This window comes from Crinia signifera, chromosome 19 (assembly GCF_055691185.1).
Source record: "Crinia signifera chromosome 19, ASM5569118v1, whole genome shotgun sequence".
In the NCBI taxonomy this organism is placed as follows: domain Eukaryota; kingdom Metazoa; phylum Chordata; class Amphibia; order Anura; family Myobatrachidae; genus Crinia; species Crinia signifera.
Genome location: NC_139226.1, coordinates 808,912 through 831,470, shown reverse-complemented (window position 1 = coordinate 831,470; position 22,559 = coordinate 808,912). Strand labels below are relative to the sequence as shown.

At 50.9% G+C, this 22,559-nt stretch overlaps 1 protein-coding gene across 1 annotated transcript in view; it reads right to left on the bottom strand.

The window, feature by feature from the left end:
- Positions 1–22,559, bottom strand: part of EPHA8 (EPH receptor A8) — a 186,031-nt gene that overhangs the window by 21,707 nt on the left and 141,765 nt on the right. The window contains 4 exon segments of the mRNA XM_083161770.1: positions 5,480–5,665; positions 10,869–10,994; positions 17,109–17,176; positions 17,258–17,354. Of these exon segments, the coding sequence (XP_083017896.1) occupies positions 5,480–5,665; positions 10,869–10,994; positions 17,109–17,176; positions 17,258–17,354 (477 nt within the window).

The window sequence follows — 22,559 nt, the reverse complement described above, 5'->3', positions numbered from 1 at the left end:
CACTGATGTATGTGATCCAGCTGCTGTGCTGTATAATGCCTTCTATTTTTTTATAAAAAAAAAAAAAAAAATATATATATATATATATATATATATATATAGGGATGTTATCTACTCGTTGTTTTATACTCTTATCCACTGAAGAATAATAAATGAATATTGGAAGAATTCCCTTCTTGCTTCTTTGGATCTGAAAATTGGATATTATATCAGGACTATCTTACATTTGTGTGAAAGGCGCCACTCCACTATTGTGTAGTATATATATATATATATATATATATATATATATATATATATATATTAGGCTGGGGCCCCACTGCACTGGCCCTGGTGCAAGGGAGTGCAGAATGTGGAGCGGATGCCTGCTCTAGAAGCCACAGATGTAAGTGGCGCGCTGCCAGGCCACGCATCCACTAGCGCCCGGGCAGCAGCACATCAGCGCTCTTTCATCCCGTCATGTGCTGCAGCCAGGGTGACAAGCTCCCTGCTCCCCTTGGAAGGTGGTAAGCAGGGAGATGTGGGGCGACCCAGCCTTTCATGGCTCCCAGCACACCGTGTTTGTGTGTATATACCGGCACTCCAAGGTCTTTTCAAAGCGTGTATTTAGAAAAACATGGAACAAACCATGTTTGTTCCATGTTTTTCTAAATACATACATTGAAAAGACCTTAGAGTGCAAGTCTCTCTCTCTCTCTCTCTCATGTTTAATTGGCATTATGGTGTGTGGCATTATGTTTAATGGGCATTACAGTGTAAAATTTTGCAGTGCGCCTTCGGCGCGCGCTGTACCCATTTCGGGTGTGTGTGGGGGAATGATTGTTTAATAATTGCTGCATACTAGATAGAGGGGATAGGGTAGGGTGGTGAAACGATGGTGATGGTGGTGGGCCACTTGCTTGTGTTGCCCCCCAGGCTGAAAGTTGCCAGCCAGCCCCTGACGCTGAGTGTGCAACAAGTAGGAGCCAGGGCCGCACAATTAATGTCAGTAACCATGCCGCATTAACGACATTCCCCTGACCCCCAGTGTACAGACGGTCAAAACTTCTGGAACCGAGAAGGAGCAAAAAGTGGTTGAAATGGCGCCAAAGATGCTGGATTGTTTTGATGAATATATATATATATATATTTTTTTAATATCATGCTTTTGTAGCCCACTCCATAACTGTAAATGGCTATTTACAAGATCAATTACATGCCAATAAAATGCAGTGCTAGCAGTTCTGACATACAGACAGTGATTTAGAACTGGTGCTAGAAGTAGAGAAGAATGATCACTTCTGAAATAAATTTCCCCCATTGTCAAGTGAGGTGAGGTGGTACAACACACAGATTCCACTGGCACATCTCATGTCACAGGCAATTTGCACAGAACCCTGTCTTTACCCATTGCTGCTGCTGCTGCTATCATCACCCTGTGTGCATTACTGAGGGTGTGCAGACACTGGCTAAGCTGCACAATGTACACAAACAGGACACTGACCTCTGAAAATGGGCATTACTTAAGTGATGTGAGGAGGGATCTTCTCCTGCAGCTCAGGTGACATGTGAGTAATGCCTATAAAACATTGATGCTTTATGGCCAATAGTTTTAACATTGATGGGGGAGAACCAGATAGTTTCCCACCCGTGAAGCCCCCCTGTATTTTGATTGACGCAGAGGCCAATCTTTCAAAGCAAATGGATGACCATTGATATGTAAAAACATTGATGGTCATCCATTGCATACTTATACACCATTGATGGTCAGTTGCACTTTTGCCATCGATGGCCATCCCTAGTAATGCTTAAGCAGGCTGGTCGGACTGTGAGATAAAGGAGCAAAGGAAGAAAGAGAAGCAGGGGTTGAAGACCGGCTATGATTGGCTGGGACTCGAGAGAGCTCTCTCCTCTCTCTCCACAAGTGCTGCCCGGCTGACTGGGCTTCTGTCTACCAGTCACACGCAGCAGTGACTCGCTCTGCTGTGGGCGGGACTTATGCAGATCTCTCCAGCATGTTGTAGCAGGGAGCCACCGGGGAACAGGGTAGATTGCGTAAGCCGCAGCTCAGTAAGTAAAGAGCCGCGGGTTGGCCACCCCTGTTATAGAGGATTTATCAAGTCATTTTCTTCTATAGTAGAACCCATTGTGAAACTCACTAAAAAGGGTGTGGGTCCTGAGGCAATGAAAGATTTAGAGGATCTTAAGAAGGCATTCATTTCTGCGCCCATCCTTCTGCATCCTGATCCGGATCAATCATTTATTGTGGAGGTAGATGCCTCAGAGGTAGGTGATAAACTCCATCCCTGTGCTTGGTGGCAGGACAGAAAACAGAGAGTTGTAGTAAACGGAGTACAGTCTAAGGAGGGAAAGGTTACAAGTGGAGTACCCCAGGGATCTGTACTTGGACCGGTGCTTTTTAATATCTTTATTGGTGATATTGCAAATGGAATTGAGGGTAAAATGTGCCTTTTTGCAGATGACACAAAAAGGTATACAACAGGGTAGACACACCAGGAGGGGTAAAACAAATGATCGAGGATCTAGGTAGATTAGACGAATGGTCAAGAGCATGGCAACTACAGTTTAATCCCAAAAAATGTAAAATCATGCACTTGGGTCTCAGAAATCCAAAGACTCAATATAGTATAAATGGCACTATAATGGAAACTACTGAGGAAGAGAGGGATCTAGGTGTCACTATTTCAGGGGACTTAAAGGCAGGTAGGCAATGTAACAAAGCAATGAAGAAGGCAAGTCAGATGCTTGGTTGCATAGGGAGAGGTATCAGCAGTAGAAAGAAAGAAGTAATAATGCCACTGTATAGGTCATTGGTACAACCTCACCTAGAGTATTGTGTTCAGTTCTGGAGGCCATATCTCCAGAAGGATATAAATACATTAGAGACTGTACAAAGAAGGGCAACTAAAATGGTGCATGGCCTACATCACAAAACGTACCAGGAAAGACTAAAATATCTTAATATGTATAATTTAGAGCAGAGAAGGGAAAGGGGGGACATGATAGAAACTTTCACATATATCAAGGACTATAACAAGGTTCAGGTGGGAGACATTCTTCATAGGAAGAGGAGCAGCAGAACACGAGGACATGGACTGACACTAGAGGGAGGAAGATTCAGGGGAAATCTGGGGCAGAATTATTTCACAGAAAGGGTATTAGATAAGTGGAATAGTCTCCCATCAGAGGTGGTAGAGGCAAATACAGTAGTACAATGTAAACATGCTTGGGATAGGCATATTGATATCCTTACAAAAAAATAAGGATCAAATATGGTTTGAGGTAACATGTTTAAAAAAGGGGCAGACTAGATGGGTCAAGTGGTTCTTGTCTGCCATCAAATTCTATGTTTCTTTTGGCGGAAATTTTCCCCGGCCAAAAGCAATTATGATATAGGGAATCAGGAACTTTTGGCAGTCAAATGTGCCTTGGAAGAATGGTGGCACTGGCTGGAGGGCGCAAGACATATTGTGACTGTGCTTACTGGCCATAAGAATTTAGTCTATCTTGAATCTGCCAAAAAAATAAATTCTCTGCAAGCTAGATGGGCACTATTTTTTGACAGGTTAAATTTTGTCATAACTTATAGACCTGGTTCTAAGAACATCACGGGACGCCTTGTCCCGGAACTTCTTGTCCAGTCATGAAGTCCGTAAATGTCCTGAACCAATTCCAGGGATGGTCGCATGCATGTGGAGCTCCGTCTTCCCATCCACAGAGCTCCACCATCCACGGCCTCAGGAGCAGCATGCAACGTGTGGTGGAGAGGGGCACAAGACAGTCAGAGGAGCTGGGCAGGCAGTGGAGGCAGAAGAGGAAGCGCGCACTGCAAGCCGAGGACCAAGCGGCCGGAGCTAGGAGAAGGCTGAGCATGATGTGCTGTGTCTGAGATCCCCGCTGACCCGCTGTAGTTTACCTGACTGGGCGGGTGTGAAATCATCACACCGGCACCACTCACCCCTCCACCTCTGCCCCAGGACCCACCGAGTGCTCCGACGCCCCGCCGAGCTGCCTGTGACCTACGGTGAATTGAGGCCTACATCCTGTGGTGCAGCTGCAGCCTTTCCTGCCGGATCTGACACGGCTGGCGCATCACGGGTGACGCGACCGGCCTGTACCATGCCGGGCGGACCTCAAGCTGCGCACTATGTTCCCCCTGCTACCTGGCACCCCCCCTGCCAATGCCCCCAGCCAGTGGACCCTCTCCAGATACAGGGAGGCCTTTCAAAACTGCGGAGACGGACTGAGTTCGTCCACAGGAGAAGGCCGAGTGCCGAGGACGCCGGGAGGCACCTGGCTTGGAAAGTAGTGCACTGATGGCCCCGGCAACACCATCGGCCGGGGGGACACCCCAGGAAGGCAGATCACCTCCACTTCCCTTCCCTATGGATGCAGAGGGCCGGGCACAAGCAGACCAGCAGACCCGGTGAGAAGGGACCAATCCCCCCTCCCCCCGGCTAGGACAGGAGGGTGACAGGAGGCACATCAGCCAGAGGGACCACCGGCAATACACCCAGAGGCCGGTAGGATCCCCCCCAGCAGGCCGCATCAGCCCCAGGTAACTGTGGCAGCACTGCACCCGGGGGCCGGCACTATTCACCCCCTGTACAGCGGGGAGCAGGGGGTCTCTGGTCCCAGCATTGGTGTGCAGTGAAAAGCGGATCACAATGAGGACTCACTGAGAAGGAGACCTGGCACCACATTCTGGATGCAGGGAGCAGGAGACCCCGCGGCAGCAGTGGAGAGGCCCAGTAGCACCGACTGTATAGCAGAGGATAGATGCACAGTGCTACCGCTTGTACACGGGGAGCAAAATGACCGACGGCGCTGCCTGTACATGGGGAGAAGAATGTCAGGCTGCAGCAGCGGAGAGCATAGGAGCGGGTTACCAAGTGAGCCTACCTAACACTATAGCTGTGTTGTGTATAGCTCTTACTATGGGTGTGGTGGTCGGGGTGGGGGTTGGGGGCGGTGCGGAGGGGGTACAGTAAATCAGGGAGTACTGTACAAGATGCCTGGCTCTCCCTCTTACCTCTATTTTTCTCTCTCCCCTTCCCTCGATCTCTCTCCTTTTTTCTCCCTCCCATGCTCCTCCAACCCCTCCCTCTCCACTTTCTTTCCCCTGACTCTCTCAACTCCTTTTCTCCTTCCTGTGCTTCCTCTCCCTGCTCACTCTCCTTTTCTCTCCACAATCCCCCTCTCCTCTTTTCATCTTCCCCTCCCCAATCTCTACCTCCCATGCTCCTCTCTCTATTTCCATGAAGCGCGCTCTCTTTCTCGACCACCCCTCTCGTTTTCTCTCTCCCTTTCCCCAACACCCTCTTCTGTCTCTCTCACTAAAGTGACAATGATACTTACTCCTGGTCCCACACCCTCCAGGTGAATGCCACAATCAGCTGGGTACAACATGATACTTACTCCTGGTCACCACACCCTCCAGGCGAATGCCACAATCAGCTGGGTACAACATGATACTTACTCCTGGTCACCACACCCTCCAGGTGAATGACGTTTGGATGGTCAAACTGTGCCATAATGCTTGCTTCACTCAGAAAGTCTTTTCTCTGCTTCTCACTGTATCCAACTTTTAATGTCTTGATAGCTACTGGAATTTCACGTTTCCCTGCCAGTTTCAACCGACCATAGCAAACCTCTCCAAACTCCCCTGAAAAAGAATAATAAAATACTGGAGTTTGATTTGACCAGCAGGAAGGAATGTGCATACCTACCAACATAAGCCATTCCAGGAGAGCCATTGCAGGAGAGAGAGAGAGAGAGAGAGAGAGACAGAATGCTCTGTTACTTAATGTATGACTGCCATCACCTGTTTTAAAGGTTCTTAGGTTAATGGATAAGAAAGGTGTTTCACCACCTGTGATGTCAGTCATAAATTAAGCAGAAAGTCCAGGAATAGAGCATTGGGTCCCTCCTGTAATAGGTCATGTTGGGAGGTATGGAATGTGCGATCCAAGGTAACAATAGCAGACAAAAGAAGATACATTATACATGACCACCTGGCAAGAGGGGGGTAGGCACTGAGCAGGAAACACAAGGTAACAATAGCAGAGAGGAGAAGATACATTATACATGACCACCTGGCAAGAGGGGGGTAGGCACTGAGCAGGAAACACAAGGTAACAATAGCAGAGAGGAGAAGATACATCATACATGACCAACAGGAGAGATGGGAGCAGGCACTGAGCAGGAAATCCCAGGTAACAATAGCGGAGAGGAGAAGACACATCATACATGACCAACAGGAGAGATGGGAGCAGGCACTCAGCGTGAGATCCCAGGTAACAATAGTGGGAAGGAGAAGACACATTATACATGACCACCTGGAGAGAGAGGGGAGCAGGCACTGAGCAGGAAATCCCAGGTAACAATAGTGGGAAGGAGAAGACACATCATACATGACCAACAGGAGAGATGGGAGCAGGCACTGAGCAGGAAATCCCAGGTAACAATAGTGGGAAGGAGAAGACACATTATATATAACCACCAGGAGAGAGGGGAGCAGGCACTCAGCGTGAGATCCCAGGTGAGTAGAAAAAACCTGACATAGAGGTAGGAGGGCCCTGCTCGCAAGCTTACATCATACATGACCACCAGGAGACTGGGAGCAAATACTGAGTGGGAGATAACAAGAGCAGGCATGAGTCCTGTTGGAGAAAGTGCACTATATAAACTTACTTACTGACATCATACATGACCACCAGGAGACGGTGAAACATGTACTGAGCGGGAGATACCAGGTAACAATAGCGGGCAGGAGAAGATACATCATATGTGACCACCTGGAGAGAGGGGAGCAGGAACTGAGGGGGACATCCGCACTCAGCTCAGCTCTGCACCAGGAGTACATACATACACAAGAGACACTCTGCACCCAGCTCAGCTCTGCACCAGGAGTACATACATACACAAGAGACGCTCTGCACCCAGCTCAGCTCTGTACCAGGAGTGCATACATACACAAGAAGTGCTCCGCACCTAGCTCAGCTCTGCACCAGGAGTACATACATACACAAGAGACGCTCTGCACCCAGCTCAGCTCTGCACCAGGAGTACATACATATGACATTGCGTCGCCATCTTCTATGTTCATATTCCTCCTGTTCTATTCTCTGGTCAGCTAGGGTTTTCCTTATCTCTGCGACCATCTTCATGATTCCATCCAGTGCGACAGACATTTCACTGATGGACTGGTCATATGCGGTGGGGTTCCCTTTATGCACTTACATGTCCGATCCTGTTCGTGACGCCAATTGTGACAGGCTCACTGACACGGGCCCTTATTCTGATTGACGCGGACTTTACCGCATACTTTCGGATCGCGTCTTTACGGCGTCTGCACATGCGTGGAGAACGCTACGCGCATGTGCCACGCATTGACTCGGTACCAGTTCGGCCAAATCCCGTCCAGAACTGTTCACCGCTATCATTCGGGAAATAGGGGCGTATTATGGGCGTCATGCGGAATGACACATGGGCGTAGTTTCAAAGTGGGCAAAACGGGGCGGAAACATGGGCGGACACGGGGGAGTACACTTATGTTGGGGGGCGTACATTCGGAAACCACTCCGAATGCACGCGATCAAAAAGGCCAGAAATGTGCGGTGTCCACAAGTGTACTATTGCTTTGCGGACACCACTCGTTCATGCGGTAGGCGAACGTACGCCTAATGACTACAACCATTAACACCTGAACCCAATAGAATCTACTCCTTTACTCATTACTCACTAATAGGCCGCTTGTCAGTGCTTTAATTGAAACCATTGCACTTACATTGCTGTAAGGGTTAATGTGTGCAATGCATGTGTTAGGCATGCTTGTAAGGATATATTGGAATCTAATTGATTCCAAGTCCAAATAAGCAGTTTTTTATGAGGATAGGTAATTGAATAAGTGGGTCATGTGATGTATTGCAGAAGATACTTCATAGTGGGTTGTTTGGCGTAAATACTCCGCTTACGTGCGGTAGCACCGCTTGGCTCCCGTTCGGATGCGGTATTCCCGAGCATACTCTGTAATACTCTGTAATACCGTGCCGAATCGGAGTGTTTCTCCCGCACACGCATGCTTTGTATGTCGTCCGTAAACACGCCCTGTTTTAAAGAGTGAGTCCGTCCGAATGCGGAGGACACGTGGGCGTTTCTACGGACGATGGCCGCATGCGGCAAAACACCGTGGCGTGCCGACCGCTCCGTAAGAATGCGGGAATTTCCGCACAGATCAGAATAAGGGCCACGGTGTGGTGTGATGCGTACCTGGACTCTGGGCTTGCAGGCTTCAGATCTTCACGGCCTCTTCCTAGGAAGATCCTGTGACAGGGGGTGGCACAACCCAAGGAGAACCCACAAAAGTGACACTACTATGGTTAGCAGCTCAAAAAGTTTATTTACCAGGGAAGAAACTACTCGCTGCTATAAAGAAAGGATTATTAGAATAAAAAATACATACTAAAATACTACACTGCTATTTGGAGCTCCGAGACTAAGCAAACATTTACAATACGGCATTAAACAGGAACAATTATCGCTCAGGAATCTCAGAATAATATGGGTTGAGACGGCCACTACTTACTTATATCAAATACAATAAAAGGGAAAATAAGCACAGCAGAATATCAGTTCACATAAACTATATGACAGTAAATATACCACAGCTCTCAACAAAATGTCCACAGGACGATTGTGAATGTGCTAGTGCCCCACTCAGTAACAGGGCTGACCATATGCAGAGGTCTAAGTTGTGCAGGGAAGAGTCAAATGCCCACTTTCAGCAAGGAGGCCTTCTGGCCCTTATAGTGTCTTCTTTCCTTACTATAGGCAATAGTGGGGGGTATCCTGGGGAATGTCCCTGCTAGGTAATATGAGGGTGTAGGTGGCTGTCATTATGAGGCAAAGTAGTACCTGCTATATTGCTGACTTCTGCCACATGGACCACTGGCTATACTGCTGCATGCTGCCTGGCCCCTCTGCTGGTTGCTACAGTGTGCTCTCTCTCTCTTCCTTCTCCTCACACTTGGGACAGCAGCCTTCTTCAACTTTCTTTCCCATGCCTCAGTGCACTTGTTCCTTCTGTCTTTAGGCAGCACTCTCCTTTTCTCTCTGACACTGGGGTTGCTGCAGCTCTCCTTCACAAAGCTTTTTCCCTCTCTCCACACGTCCTCTCTCACACACTGCTGCTGGGATCACCTCTGACCTCCCAGCTTCCTGTCACACGTGCAGGGGAGCTGGGACACTAGCTGAGTCTGTTAACCCCTCACAGCCCTGCTGACAGGGGAAAGGACCTGTTCTGGCAGCATTGGCTGCAATGTTAACTCCCTGGTGGCACAGGAATAAAAGGGGTACCCCCTGGAGTGGGGTGCCACACATACACAAGAAACGCTCTGCACCCAGCTCAGCTCTGCACCATAAGTACATACATACAAAAGAGATGCTCTGCACACAGCTCAGCTCTGCACCAGGAGTACATACAGACACAAGAAACGCTTCGCACCTTGCTCAGCTCTGCACCAGGAGTACATACATACACAAGAGACACTCTGCACCCAGCTCAGCTCTGCACCAGGAGTAATACATACATACACAAGAGACACTCTGCACCCAGCTCAGCTCTGCACCAGGAGTACATACATACACAAGAGACGCTCTGCACCCAGCTCAGCTCTGCACCAGCAGTACATACATAAACAAGAGACGCTCTTCACCCAGCTCAGCTCTGTACCAGGAGTACATACATACACAAGAGATGCTCTGCACCCAGCTCAGCTCTGCACCAGGAGTACATACATACACAAGAGACGCTCTGCACCCAGCTCAGCTTTGCACCAGGAGTACATACATACACAACAGACGCTCTGCACCTAGCTCAGCTCTGCACCAGGACTATATACAAACACAAGAGGTGCTCCGCACCTAGATCGGCTCTGCACCCGGAGTACATACATACACACGAGACGCTCTGCACCCAGCTCAGCTCTGCACCAGGAGTACATATATACACACGAGACGCTCTGCACCCAGCTCAGCTCTGCACCAGGAGTATATACAAACACAAGAGGTGCTCCGCACCTAGCTCAGTTCTGCACCAGTAGTACATTACATGCACAAGAGATGCTCCGCACCTAGCTCAGCTCTGCACCAGGAGTACTTACATACACAAGAGACGCTCCGAACCTAGCTCAGCTCTGCACCAGGAGTATATACAAACACAAGAGACGCTCTGCACCCAGCTCAGCTCTGCACCAGCAGTACATACATACACAAGAGATGCTCCGCACCTAGCTCAGCTCTGCACCCGGAGTACATACATACACAAGAGATGCTCCTCACCTAGCTCAGCTCTGCACCCGGAGTAAATACATACAGAAGATACTGTATGCTCCGCACCTAGCTCAGCTCTGCACCAGGAGTACATTCATACACAATATACGCTCCGCACCTATCTCAGCTCTGCACCAGGAGTATATACAAACACAAGAGACGCTCTGCACCCAGCTCAGCTCTGCACCAGCAGTACATACAGTACATACACAAGAGATGCTCCGCACCTAGCTCAGCTCTGCACCCGGAGTACATACATACACAAGAGATGCTCCTCACCTAGCTCAGCTCTGCACCCGGAGTAAATACATACAGAAGATACTGTATGCTCCGCACCTAGCTCAGCTCTGCACCAGGAGTACATTCATACACAATATACGCTCCGCACCCATCTCAGCTCTGCACCAGGAGTACATAGATACACAAGAGAAGCTCTGCACCCAGCTCAGCTCTGAGTATACGAGGCCTCAGCTGTGTGACGTCAGGCCAGCTTACTCATTCCTAGGAATGGTCAATGCCAGAGAGATTGTACCTACCTGAGCCAATAATCTTCTCAATCTTAATTCTGGAGGCCTCAATCTCCTTAGCAAAGTCGTGCACAGCCTGGCAGGGGTCCTCATACGTGTGGGGGTCAACATAGAGCTTTGACTCTGGAAAGGTGACTATTGGAACGGGAACAAGAGACTGTTATTCTATATATTTTAACCTCCAGAAGGTGATCTGTTCAGGTCTGATGCTGGTTCTCCCTTTATGGACTTGTCTAGTGCTGGGTCTCCCTGTACGCCCGTGTCTAGTGCTGGGTCACCATGTACGCCCGTGTCTAGTGCTGGGTCACCCTGTACACCCATGTCTAGTGCTGGGTCACCCTTTACGGCATTGTCTAGTGCTGGGTCACCCTGTACGCCCGTGTCTAGTGCTGGGTCACCCTGTACGCCCGTGTCTAGTGCTGGGTCACCCTGTACGCCCGTGTCTAGTGCTGGGTCATCCTGTACATCTGTCTTATGCTGGGTCACCCTGTACACCCGTGTCTAGTGCTGGGTCACCCTGTACACCCATATCTAGTGCTGGGTCACCCTGTACGCCCGTGTCTAGTGCTGGGTCACCCTGTACGCCCGTGTCTAGTGCTGGGTCACCCTGTACGCCCGTGTCTAAACGCTGGGTCTTCCTGTACGGACTTGTCTAGTGCTGAGTCTGCCTGTACACCCGTGTCTAGTGCTGGTTCACCCTGTACACCCGTGTCTAGTGCTGGTTCACCCTGTACACCCGTGTCTAGTGCTGGTTCACCCTGTACGCCCGTGTTTAGTGCTGGGTCTCCCTGTATGGACTTGTCTAGTGCTGGGTCACCGTGTACGCCGTGTCTAGTGCTGGGTCACCCTGTACGCCCGTGTCTAGTGCTGGGTCACCCTGTACGGAATTGTCTAGTGCTGGGTCTCCCTGTGTGGCCATGTCTAGTGCTGGGTCTCCATGTACAGCTGTGTCTAGTGCTGGGTCTCCATGTACAGCTGTGTCTAGTGCTGGGTCACCCTGTGTGGCCATGTCTGGTGCTGGGTCTCCCTGTATGGATTTGTCTAGTGCTGGGTCTCCCTGTGTGGCCATGTCTGGTGCTGGGTCTCCCTGTACGGCATTGTCTAGTGCTGGGTCACCCTTTACGCCCGTGTCTAGTGCTAGTTCTCACTGTACACCCGTGTCTAGTGCTAGTTCTCATTGTACGCCCGTGTCTAGTGCTGGATCACCCTGTTCGGCCGTGTCTAGTGCTGGGTCTCCCTGTACTGCCGTGTCTAGTGCTGGGTCACCCTGTACGTCTGTGTCTAGTGCTGGGTCACCCTGTACGGCCGTGTCTAGTGCTGGGTCACCCTGTACGCCCGTGTCTAGTGCTGGGTCACCCTGTTCGGCCGTGTCTAGTGCTGGGTCTCCCTGTACTGCCGTGTCTAGTGCTGGGTCACCCTGTACGTCTGTGTCTAGTGCTGGGTCTCCCTGTACAGCCGTGTCTAGTGCTGGGTCTCCCTGTACAGCAATATCTGGTGCTGGATCTCCCTGTACAGCCGTGTCTGGTGCTGGATCTCCCTGTACAGCCGTGTCTGGTGCTTAGTCCCCCTGTACGCCCGTGTCTAGTGCTGGGTCTCCCTGTACGCCCGTGTCTAGTGCTGGTTCTCACTGTACGGCATTGTCTGGTGCTGGATCACCCTGTACGGCCGTGTCTGGTGCTGGGTCTCCCTGTATGGACTTGTCTAGTGCTGGGCCTCCCTGTACAGCAATATCTGGTGCTGGATCTCCCTGTACAGCCGTGTCTGGTGCTGGATCACCCTGTACAGCCGTGTCTAGTGCTGGGTCTCCCTGTACAGCCGTGTCTAGTGCTGGGTCTCCCTGTACGGCCGTGTCTAGTGCTGGGTCACCCTGTACAGCAATATCTGGTGCTGGATCTCCCTGTACACCCGTGTCTGGTGCTGGATCTCCCTGTACAGCCGTGTCTAGTGCTGGGTCTCCCTGTACTGCCGTGTCTAGTGCTGAGTCACCCTGTACACCTGTGTCTAGTGCTGGGTCACCCTTTACGGCATTGTCTAGTGCTGGGTCACCCTGTACGCCCGTGTCTAGTGCTGGGTCTCCCTGTATGGACTTGTCTAGTGCTGGGTCACCCTGTACAGCAATATCTGGTGCTGGTTCTCTCTGTTCGGCCGTGTCTGGTGCTGTATATCCCTGTATAGCAGTGCTAGTGCTGAGTCTCCCTGTACGACCAAGTCAGGTGCTGGGTCTCCCTCTACGGCCGTGTCTAGTGCTGGGTCTCACTGTATGGCCAAGTCTGGTGCTGGGTCACCCTGTACGCCCGTGTCTAGTGCTGAGTCTCCCTGTACAGCCGTGTCTAGTGCTGGGTCACCCTGTATGTGCTGGTTCTCTCTGTTCGGCCGTGTCTGGTGCTGTATATCCCTGTATGGCAGTGCTAGTGCTGAGTCTCCCTGTACGACCAAGTCAGGTGCTGGGTCTCCCTCTACGGCCGTGTGTAGTGTTGGGTCACCCTGTTTGCCCGTGTGTAGTGTTGGGTCACCCTGTTTGCCCATGTCTGGTGCTGGGTCTCCCTGTATGGCCGTGTCTAGTGCTGGATCACCCTGTACGCCCGTGTCTGGTGCTGGGTCACCCTGTACAGCCGTGTCTAGTGCTGGGTCACCCTGTATGCCCGTGTGTAGTGTTGGGTCACCCTGTTTGCCCATGTCTGGTGCTGGGTCTCCCTGTATGGCCGTGTCTAGTGCTGGATCACCCTGTACGCCCGTGTCTGGTGCTGGGTCACCCTGTACAGCCGTGTCTATTGCTGGGCCTCCCTGTACGCCTATGTCTAGTGCTGGGTCACCCTGTATGCCCGTGTCTAGTGCTAAGTCTCCCTGTAAAGCCGTGTCTAGTGCTGGGTCACCCTGTACGCCCGTGTCTAGTGCTGAGTCTCCCTGTAAAGCCGTGTCTAGTGCTGGGTCACCCTGTACGCCCGTGTGTAGTGTTGGGTCACCCTGTTTGCCCATGTCTGGTGCTGGGTCTCCCTGTATGGCCGTGTCTAGTGCTGGATCACCCTGTACGCCCGGGAGATTTCCGGGAGTCTCCCGAAAATCGGGTACCCCCTCCCGGCCCCCCGGAAGGGTGGACAACCCTCCCGGATTCAGGGGGGACCCTCGCTGACCCCCGGATTGCGGCATTAAAATGCCGCAATCCTCGGGTCTCAGAGGAGGGGGCGGAGCTAAAACTGCACAACCGCGTCATTTTAGCCCCGCCCCCTCCACGGAGATCATTGAATGTGCTGCTTTAGCAGCATGGGGCGGGGCTTAGTGATGTCACTCATAAGCCCCGCCCCCTGAGCGGCTGCTGAAACTCTCCTCTCCGGGCTTCTCCCGGAGAGGAGAATCTTAAAGTCGGCATCCCTGGTCTTACCTATCGCGCTGGTCCCGGCGGCTCCGTCCGTTCATCTGCTGAGGACCACCACAAAATGGCTGCCCCCGTACAGCAGACAGTTTCAGAGAACTGTTTGCTATATGGGGGAGGCCATTTTGTTGTGGTCCTCATCAGAAGAACGGAGCCGCCGGGACCAGCAAGATACGTAAGTCTGCGGGGGATTGGGGGGGGGGGGTAACTATAGCACCGCAGCCCCCACATGCACAGCGCCCCCCCCCCCCTGTCCGGTGCTGTATATCCCTGTATGGCAGTGCTAGTGCTGAGTCTCCCTGTACGACCAAGTCTGGTGCTGGGTCTCCCTCTACGGCCTTGTCTAGGGCTTGGTCACCCTGTATGGCCGTGTCTAGTGCTGGGTCTCACTGTACGGCCAAGTCTGGTGCTGGGTCTCCCTCTACGGCTCTGTCTAGAGCTGGGTCACCCTGTACTGCCGTGTCTATTGCTGGGCCTCCCTGTACAGCAATATCTGGTGCTTCTTAGTGTGGCCGGAGATCCCGGCACACGTGTGTAATGGCTGACACAGCGCTGAAGGGGTTAAGCCATTTTGGACAAGGGCACTTTACATGTTTTAAACTGTATGATCAGCACTGAGCTGGGACAGGACCCCTGCTGCAATGTGAGATGAAGCCTGCTGCTGGGCACCAGTCACAGATTATATGTATTTATGAAATATATGTTTAGCACTGAGCTGGGACTGCACCATATATTTCATATATTGTATTGAATATTGAGGAATGCATTCTAAATTTAAAATGCACTTTGTACATTTCTGGGGGAAGAAATTTAGCAAATCTTTGTGACAATGAAATGAGATGCTAAACAGCCTCCTCCTGGCAGAAGGTCTGTGAGTGGCCAAAACACAGCAGGTAACAGACTTTGGGTGAGATTTAATAGGATGAGAGATTCAGAAAGTGAGAGATTTGGGAAGAAATCTCCAGTTTTTTTAAAGCGGTAATCATTTACACTGCAAATTCAAACTGCTTTTGCAGTGTAATTGATTGCCACTTTAAAAAACCTGGAGATTTCTTCCCAAATCTCTCACTTTCTGAATATCTCATCCTATTAAATATCACCTCTTGTGTCTGAAGTCCTGTGTAAAGGTGTTAATAAGGAAACTTGTATATGTGATGTTTCACTGAACCCATGCCATCCTGTGTGCGAGGTATTGGTAATGCACAGACATTTGTGTTCCTTTATGTAATCATGTCCAGGAGATAATCAAATGGTTCCGTTCCTGGAAGTCTCCTAAGGAAATTGGACTCACCCTTTGTAGTATGTAATCTTGGTTCGTTATGCACTGGAAGTAAGATGTCAGATTCATCTGCAAATCCTAAATGTATAGGGGAGGATCTGACCATGCCAGTGTGCTTTCTGTCTATATAAACAGGGCCTGTGCTCCCTGGTACTTGTACATCTGCCTGTATCTGAAGCTGTAACATCTGTATGCGGTGCCTCCTATGATAGGAGATTAGATCTCTTCAGATCTATTGGCAATAAACCATCCTTTGACCAAGACGACTGCTTCATCTTGCGACCAATAGAATTACTGCAATAATTCCGTTCTCCGGCTGTTCTGGGTACAAGTATCCAGCGTCTCCGAGTTCTGCTCTGCCAGCTACCGAAGCAGAGGCCTGGTCCGTGACCAGTGGGGAAGCAAACAACGCTAGTCAGGGGTGTGTCAGCAGCTTGTCGACGCATACACCCCAGGAGGTAATGCTCAGGTGCCAGCGTTTGGGCCTGAGGAAGTATCCATGTTTCCAGGCGCCACGTAGGAGGAGTCTGGTGGTGGCAGCGACAGGCAGTTGCTGATGGTAACAGGGAATCCCCTATTGGCCAGGTCCCGTGAGACCAGGAACCACTATCTCTGGACCCGAGGGGCGTAGCCAGAGCGTAAGGGCAGGCGTCCGGTCACACTTGCCCTGTACTGCAGTGTCTGGTGCTGGGTTGCGCTCTACAGTGGGATTAACCTGTCCAGGTGATTTTTCATTCATAGATTACCAAGATGTGGTCTTGTTTGCATGGGATAGACAGGAATGACATTAACCCTACCAAGTGGACTGGGCCAGGGGACAGGGTGACAATTTATCAGTTAGTGTTGCGGGCCCCCTGGTAGTCCAGCGTATTGTCCACCTCCTCCTCCTGTCGGTGCCGCCAGCCCCTGGCACTAAGGTCATGCCCAGGCCCATGACTAGGGGAACTTCCTCTTCTAGTGACTATCATTCACTGGCAGGTGATGCAGCCCACCTGTGCGTCTGATGTGGGAGGAAGATCCAGTGTGGGAAGACGGAAGTTGATGTGGCTGCGGAGCGGGAAAGGGCAGAGAGGCGGGAGCCGCGGCACAAACACTGAGACCAGTGAAAGCCATAGACTTAAGAGATGCCACATCTCAGGTGACATTATCTAAATGACAAACAAAAATATGCGCTTGCAGCCTGTGGTGTCCTGGTATTATTATGCAGGGGGGGGCAGCCTGTGGTGTCCTGGGATTATTATGCAGGGGGAGCAGCCTGCGGTGTTTTGGGATTATTATGCAGGGGGAGCAGCCTGTGATGTCCTGATATTATTATGCAGGGGGATCAGCCTGTGGTGTCCTGGTATTATTATTATTATTATTATTATGCAGGGGGGGGGGGGGGGGGGCTGTGGTGTCCTGGTATTATTATGCAGGGGGGCAGCCTGTGGTGTCCTGGGATTATTGTGCAGGGGGAGCAGCGTGTGGTGTCCTGAGATTATTATGCAGGGGGAGCATGCACTGTTACTTAGGGCCAGTGCTCTGGACTTACCCCCCAGCCAGCCCCTACCCCCAGGATACGGTAATACTTAGTTCTGTGATGGCACAGATATGAACTCACTCTGCCCGTTCTGATAATGCATCTTCTCCTCATCAGAGTCCTGGAAGGCCTTGCTGTAGCCGCAGTGCCTGCAGGACAGACAGACAAGCTGTACTTATGAAACATTACTGGGAGCAGGACGAGGGCCAGGGGAAGGACGCTGGACGCACCTCTTCTTGCAGATCAGCACCGACAGAAGAACGATGAGACCCATAATTAGAGTCAGGCAGATCCACACGATCGTCATAGTGTCATATCTGAGGGCCACTGAGACGCAAACACATAAACAAATCATCAGACAAATGTATGCACATAGGGGGTGATTCTGCATCGCGGATGGCGGCCTGGCCGCCTCCCCTTCGCACACACTGGCAGACACAAACCTCTATTTGCAGGCTGTGGGGGAACACCCACATCATTCCATGGTCACCGACTGATCGGGGGCGTGGCTGATGTCACATGACTTCCCCTCACACACCTGGCCACGCCTGCGTATTCCCTGACACTCCCAGATAACTGCCGCTCCCCATGTAATGATTCCCCAGTGTGTGCACTGTGTGCGTAGCCCAGGACTTACTCAGCGGCTGCGATAGAATCAGGCTGATCGGGGGCGGAGCTGACATCACATGACTTCCCCTCACACACCTGGCCACGCCTGCATATTACCTGACACTCCCAGATAACAGCCGCTCACCCTGTAATGATTCCCCAGTGTGTGCAGTCTGTGCGTAGCCCAGGACACAGCAGCTGCAACAGAATCAGGCTGATCGGGGGCGGAGCTGACATCACATGACTTCCCCTCACACACCTGGCCACGCCTGCGTATTACCTGACACTCCCAGATAACAGCCGTGCACCATGTAATGATTCCCCAGTGTGTGCAGTGTGTGCGTAGCCCAGGACTTACTCAGCGGCTGTGATAGAATCAGGCAAGCACATACTTTTTGTACTTAGGTTTCATCACATTGCATGCACAACGGATGCACATGCAATGCAATGTGATCCGTGCTAGTACAGCACGGAAAGCACGCCCACAAAGCAGCGTGTATGGGCTGCTTTACACGTGACACCTTTTCCTGACCCTCCCGGAAATGGCTGGTTACCACCCCCAAACGCCCCCAAACGCCGGCTTCCTGTCAGTCACCTTGTTACGGCCATATATCATAGCAGGATTAGAAGGACTTTATTGTAGGTCGACACATGTGTATTGTATCAATAGTAGCCTGCAAATTCCCAGCTGTGCGATCAGGCCACTGAATAGGAGAATGGAGACTTTAAGCTACGGGGAGAGATTAAGCAAGCTGGGACTATTTACACTAGAGAAGAGACGTTTAAGGGGGGACATGCTCAACATGTACAAATATATCAAGGGCCAATATAAGGAACTGTCACACACCCTATTTTCTACTAGAAAGGAATCTAGGACACGAGGGCATGAGTATAGATTAGAAGAAAAAAGATTTCATTCAGCTAGTAGAAAGAATTTCTTTACAGTCAGAACAGTCAAACTCTGGAACTCTCTTCCCAGGGAGGTGGTAACGGCTGGCTCATTAAATTCGTTCAAGGCAAAGTTGGACAAACATTTACTGGAGAAAAACATCCATGGGTACAAATAAGAAATATAATTTGTCTGTAAAATACCAGAACCTACCAAATCAGCAATGGATATCTATACCAGGTTGAACTAGATGGACGCAAGTCTTTTTTCAGCCTTACCTACTATGTAACTATGTAAATAAAGTACAGTATATATACAACAGTTGCAGATTCAGCCCTAAAAATCGTTTTTGGATCACTAGATCATTGCAAACTACAGATTACTAATGAGATCCTCTAAGGTCAGACTGGGTGTAGGAGGGTCACTGACTGACATAGTGTTACAGTATCCTGTAGGGTAGGACTGGGTGTAGGAGGGTCACTGACTGACATAGTGTTACAGTATCCTGTAGGGTCAGACTGGGTGTAGGAGGGTCACTGACTGACATAGTGTTACTGTATCCTGTAGGATCAGACGCCCAGTTCCGGGTGTAGGAGGGTCACTGACTAACATAGTGTTACTGTATCCTGTAGGGTCAGACGCCCAGTACCGGGTGTAGGAGGGTCACTGACTGACATAATGTTAGTGTATCCTGTAGGGTCAGACGCCCAGTACTGGGTGTAGGAGGGTCACTGACTGACATAGTGTTACTGTATCCTGTAGGGTCAGACGCCCAGTACCTGGTGTAGGAGGGTCACTGACTGACATAGGGTTACTGTATCCTGTAAGGTCAGACTGGGTGTAGGAGGGTCACTGACTGACATAGTGTTACAGTCTCCTGTAGGGTCAGACGCCCAGTACCGGGTGTAGGAGGGTCACTGACTGACATAGTGTTACCTGTAGGGTCAGACGAACAGTACCGGGTGTAGGAGGGTCACTGACTGACATAGGGTTACTGTATCCTGTAAGGTCAGACTGGGTGTAGGAGGGTCACTGACTGACATAGTGTTACTGTATCCTGTAGGGTCAGACGCCCAGTACCTGGTGTAGGAGGGTCACTGACTGACATAGGGTTACTGTATCCTGTAGGGTCAGACTGGGTGTAGGAGGGTCACTGACTAACATAGTGTTACTGTATCCTGTAGGATCAGACGCCCAGTTCCGGGTGTAGGAGGGTCACTGACTAACATAGTGTTACTGTATCCTGTAGGGTCAGACGCCCAGTACCGGGTGTAGGAGGGTCACTGACTGACATAATGTTAGTGTATCCTGTAGGGTCAGACGCCCAGTACTGGGTGTAGGAGGGTCACTGACTGACATAGTGTTACTGTATCCTGTAGGGTCAGACGCCCAGTACCTGGTGTAGGAGGGTCACTGACTGACATAGGGTTACTGTATCCTGTAAGGTCAGACTGGGTGTAGGAGGGTCACTGACTGACATAGTGTTACAGTATCCTGTAGGGTCAGACGCCCAGTACCGGGTGTAGGAGGGTCACTGACTGACATAGTGTTACTGTTTCCTGTAGGGTCAGACGAACAGTACCGGGTGTAGGAGGGTCACTGACTAACATAGTGTTACTGTATCCTGTAGGGTCAGATGCACAGTACAGGGTGTAGGAGGGTCACTGACTGACATAGTGTTACTGTATCCTGCAGGGTCAGACGCCCAGTACCGGGTGTAGGAGGGTCACTGACTGACATAGTGTTACTGTATCCTGCAGGGTCAGACGCCCAGTACCGGGTGTAGGAGGGTCACCGACTGACATAGTGTTACTGTATCCTGTAGAGTCAGACGCCCAGTACCGAGTGTAGGAGGGTCACTGACTGACATAGTGTTACTGTATCCTGCAGGGTCAGACGCCCAGTACCGGGTGTAGGAGGGTCACTGACTGACATAGTGTTACTGTATCCTGCAGGGTCAGACGCCCAGTACCGGGTGTAGGAGGGTCACTGACTGACATAGTGTTACTGTATCTTGCAGGGTCAGATGCCCAGTACTGGGTGTAGGAGGGTCACTGACTGACATAGCGTTACTGTATCCTGTAGGGTCAGACACCCAGTACCGGGTGTAGGAGGGTCACTGACTGACATAGTGTTACTGTATCCTGTAGGGTCAGACGCCCAGTACAGGGTGTAGGAGGGTCACTGACTGACATAGTGTTACTGTATCTTGCAGGGTCAGATGCCCATTACTGGGTGTAGGAGGGTCACTGACTGACATAGCGTTACTGTATCCTGTAGGGTCAGACACCCAGTACCGGGTGTAGGAGGGTCACTGACTGACATAGTGTTACTGTATCCTGTAGGGTCAGACGCCCAGTACAGGGTGTAGGAGGGTCACTGACTGACATAGTGTTACTGTATCCTGTAGGGTCAGACACCCAGTACAGGGTGTAGGAGGGTCACTGACTGACATAGTGTTACTGTATCTTGCAGGGTCAGATGCCCATTACTGGGTGTAGGAGGGTCACTGACTGACATAGTGTTACTGTATCCTGTAGGGTCAGACGCCCAGTACCGGGTGTAGGAGGGTCACTGACTGACATAGTGTTACTGTATCCTGCAGGGTCAGATGCCCAGTACCGGGTGTAGGAGGGTCACTGACTGACATAGTGTTACTGTATCCTGTAGGGTGAGATGCCCAGTACCGAGTGTAGGAGGGGTCACTGACTGACACAGTATTACTGTATCTTGCAGGGTCAGACGCCCAGTACCGGGTGTAGGAGGGTCACTGACTGACATAGTGTTACTGTATCCTGCAGGGTCAGACGCCCAGTACCGGGTGTAGGAGGGTCACTGACTGACATAGTGTTACTGTATCTTGCAGGGTCAGATGCCCATTTCTGGGTGTAGGAGGGTCACTGACTGACATAGTGTTACTGTATCCTGTAGGGTCAGACGCCCAGTACCGGGTGTAGGAGGGTCACTGACTGACATAGTGTTACTGTATCCTGCAGGGTCAGACGCCCAGTACCGGGTGTAGGAGGGTCACCGACTGACATAGTGTTACTGTATCCTGTAGAGTCAGACGCCCAGTACCGAGTGTAGGAGGGTCACTGACTGACATAGTGTTACTGTATCCTGCAGGGTCAGACGCCCAGTACCGGGTGTAGGAGGGTCACTGACTGACATAGTGTTACTGTATCCTGCAGGGTCAGACGCCCAGTACCGGGTGTAGGAGGGTCACTGACTGACATAGTGTTACTGTATCTTGCAGGGTCAGATGCCCAGTACTGGGTGTAGGAGGGTCACTGACTGACATAGCGTTACTGTATCCTGTAGGGTCAGACACCCAGTACCGGGTGTAGGAGGGTCACTGACTGACATAGTGTTACTGTATCCTGTAGGGTCAGACGCCCAGTACAGGGTGTAGGAGGGTCACTGACTGACATAGTGTTACTGTATCTTGCAGGGTCAGATGCCCATTACTGGGTGTAGGAGGGTCACTGACTGACATAGCGTTACTGTATCCTGTAGGGTCAGACACCCAGTACCGGGTGTAGGAGGGTCACTGACTGACATAGTGTTACTGTATCCTGTAGGGTCAGACGCCCAGTACAGGGTGTAGGAGGGTCACTGACTGACATAGTGTTACTGTATCCTGTAGGGTCAGACACCCAGTACAGGGTGTAGGAGGGTCACTGACTGACATAGTGTTACTGTATCTTGCAGGGTCAGATGCCCATTACTGGGTGTAGGAGGGTCACTGACTGACATAGTGTTACTGTATCCTGTAGGGTCAGACGCCCAGTACCGGGTGTAGGAGGGTCACTGACTGACATAGTGTTACTGTATCCTGCAGGGTCAGATGCCCAGTACCGGGTGTAGGAGGGTCACTGACTGACATAGTGTTACTGTATCCTGTAGGGTGAGATGCCCAGTACCGAGTGTAGGAGGGGTCACTGACTGACACAGTATTACTGTATCTTGCAGGGTCAGATGCCCAGTACCGAGTGTAGAATTGTCACTGACTGACATTGTGTTACTGTATCTTG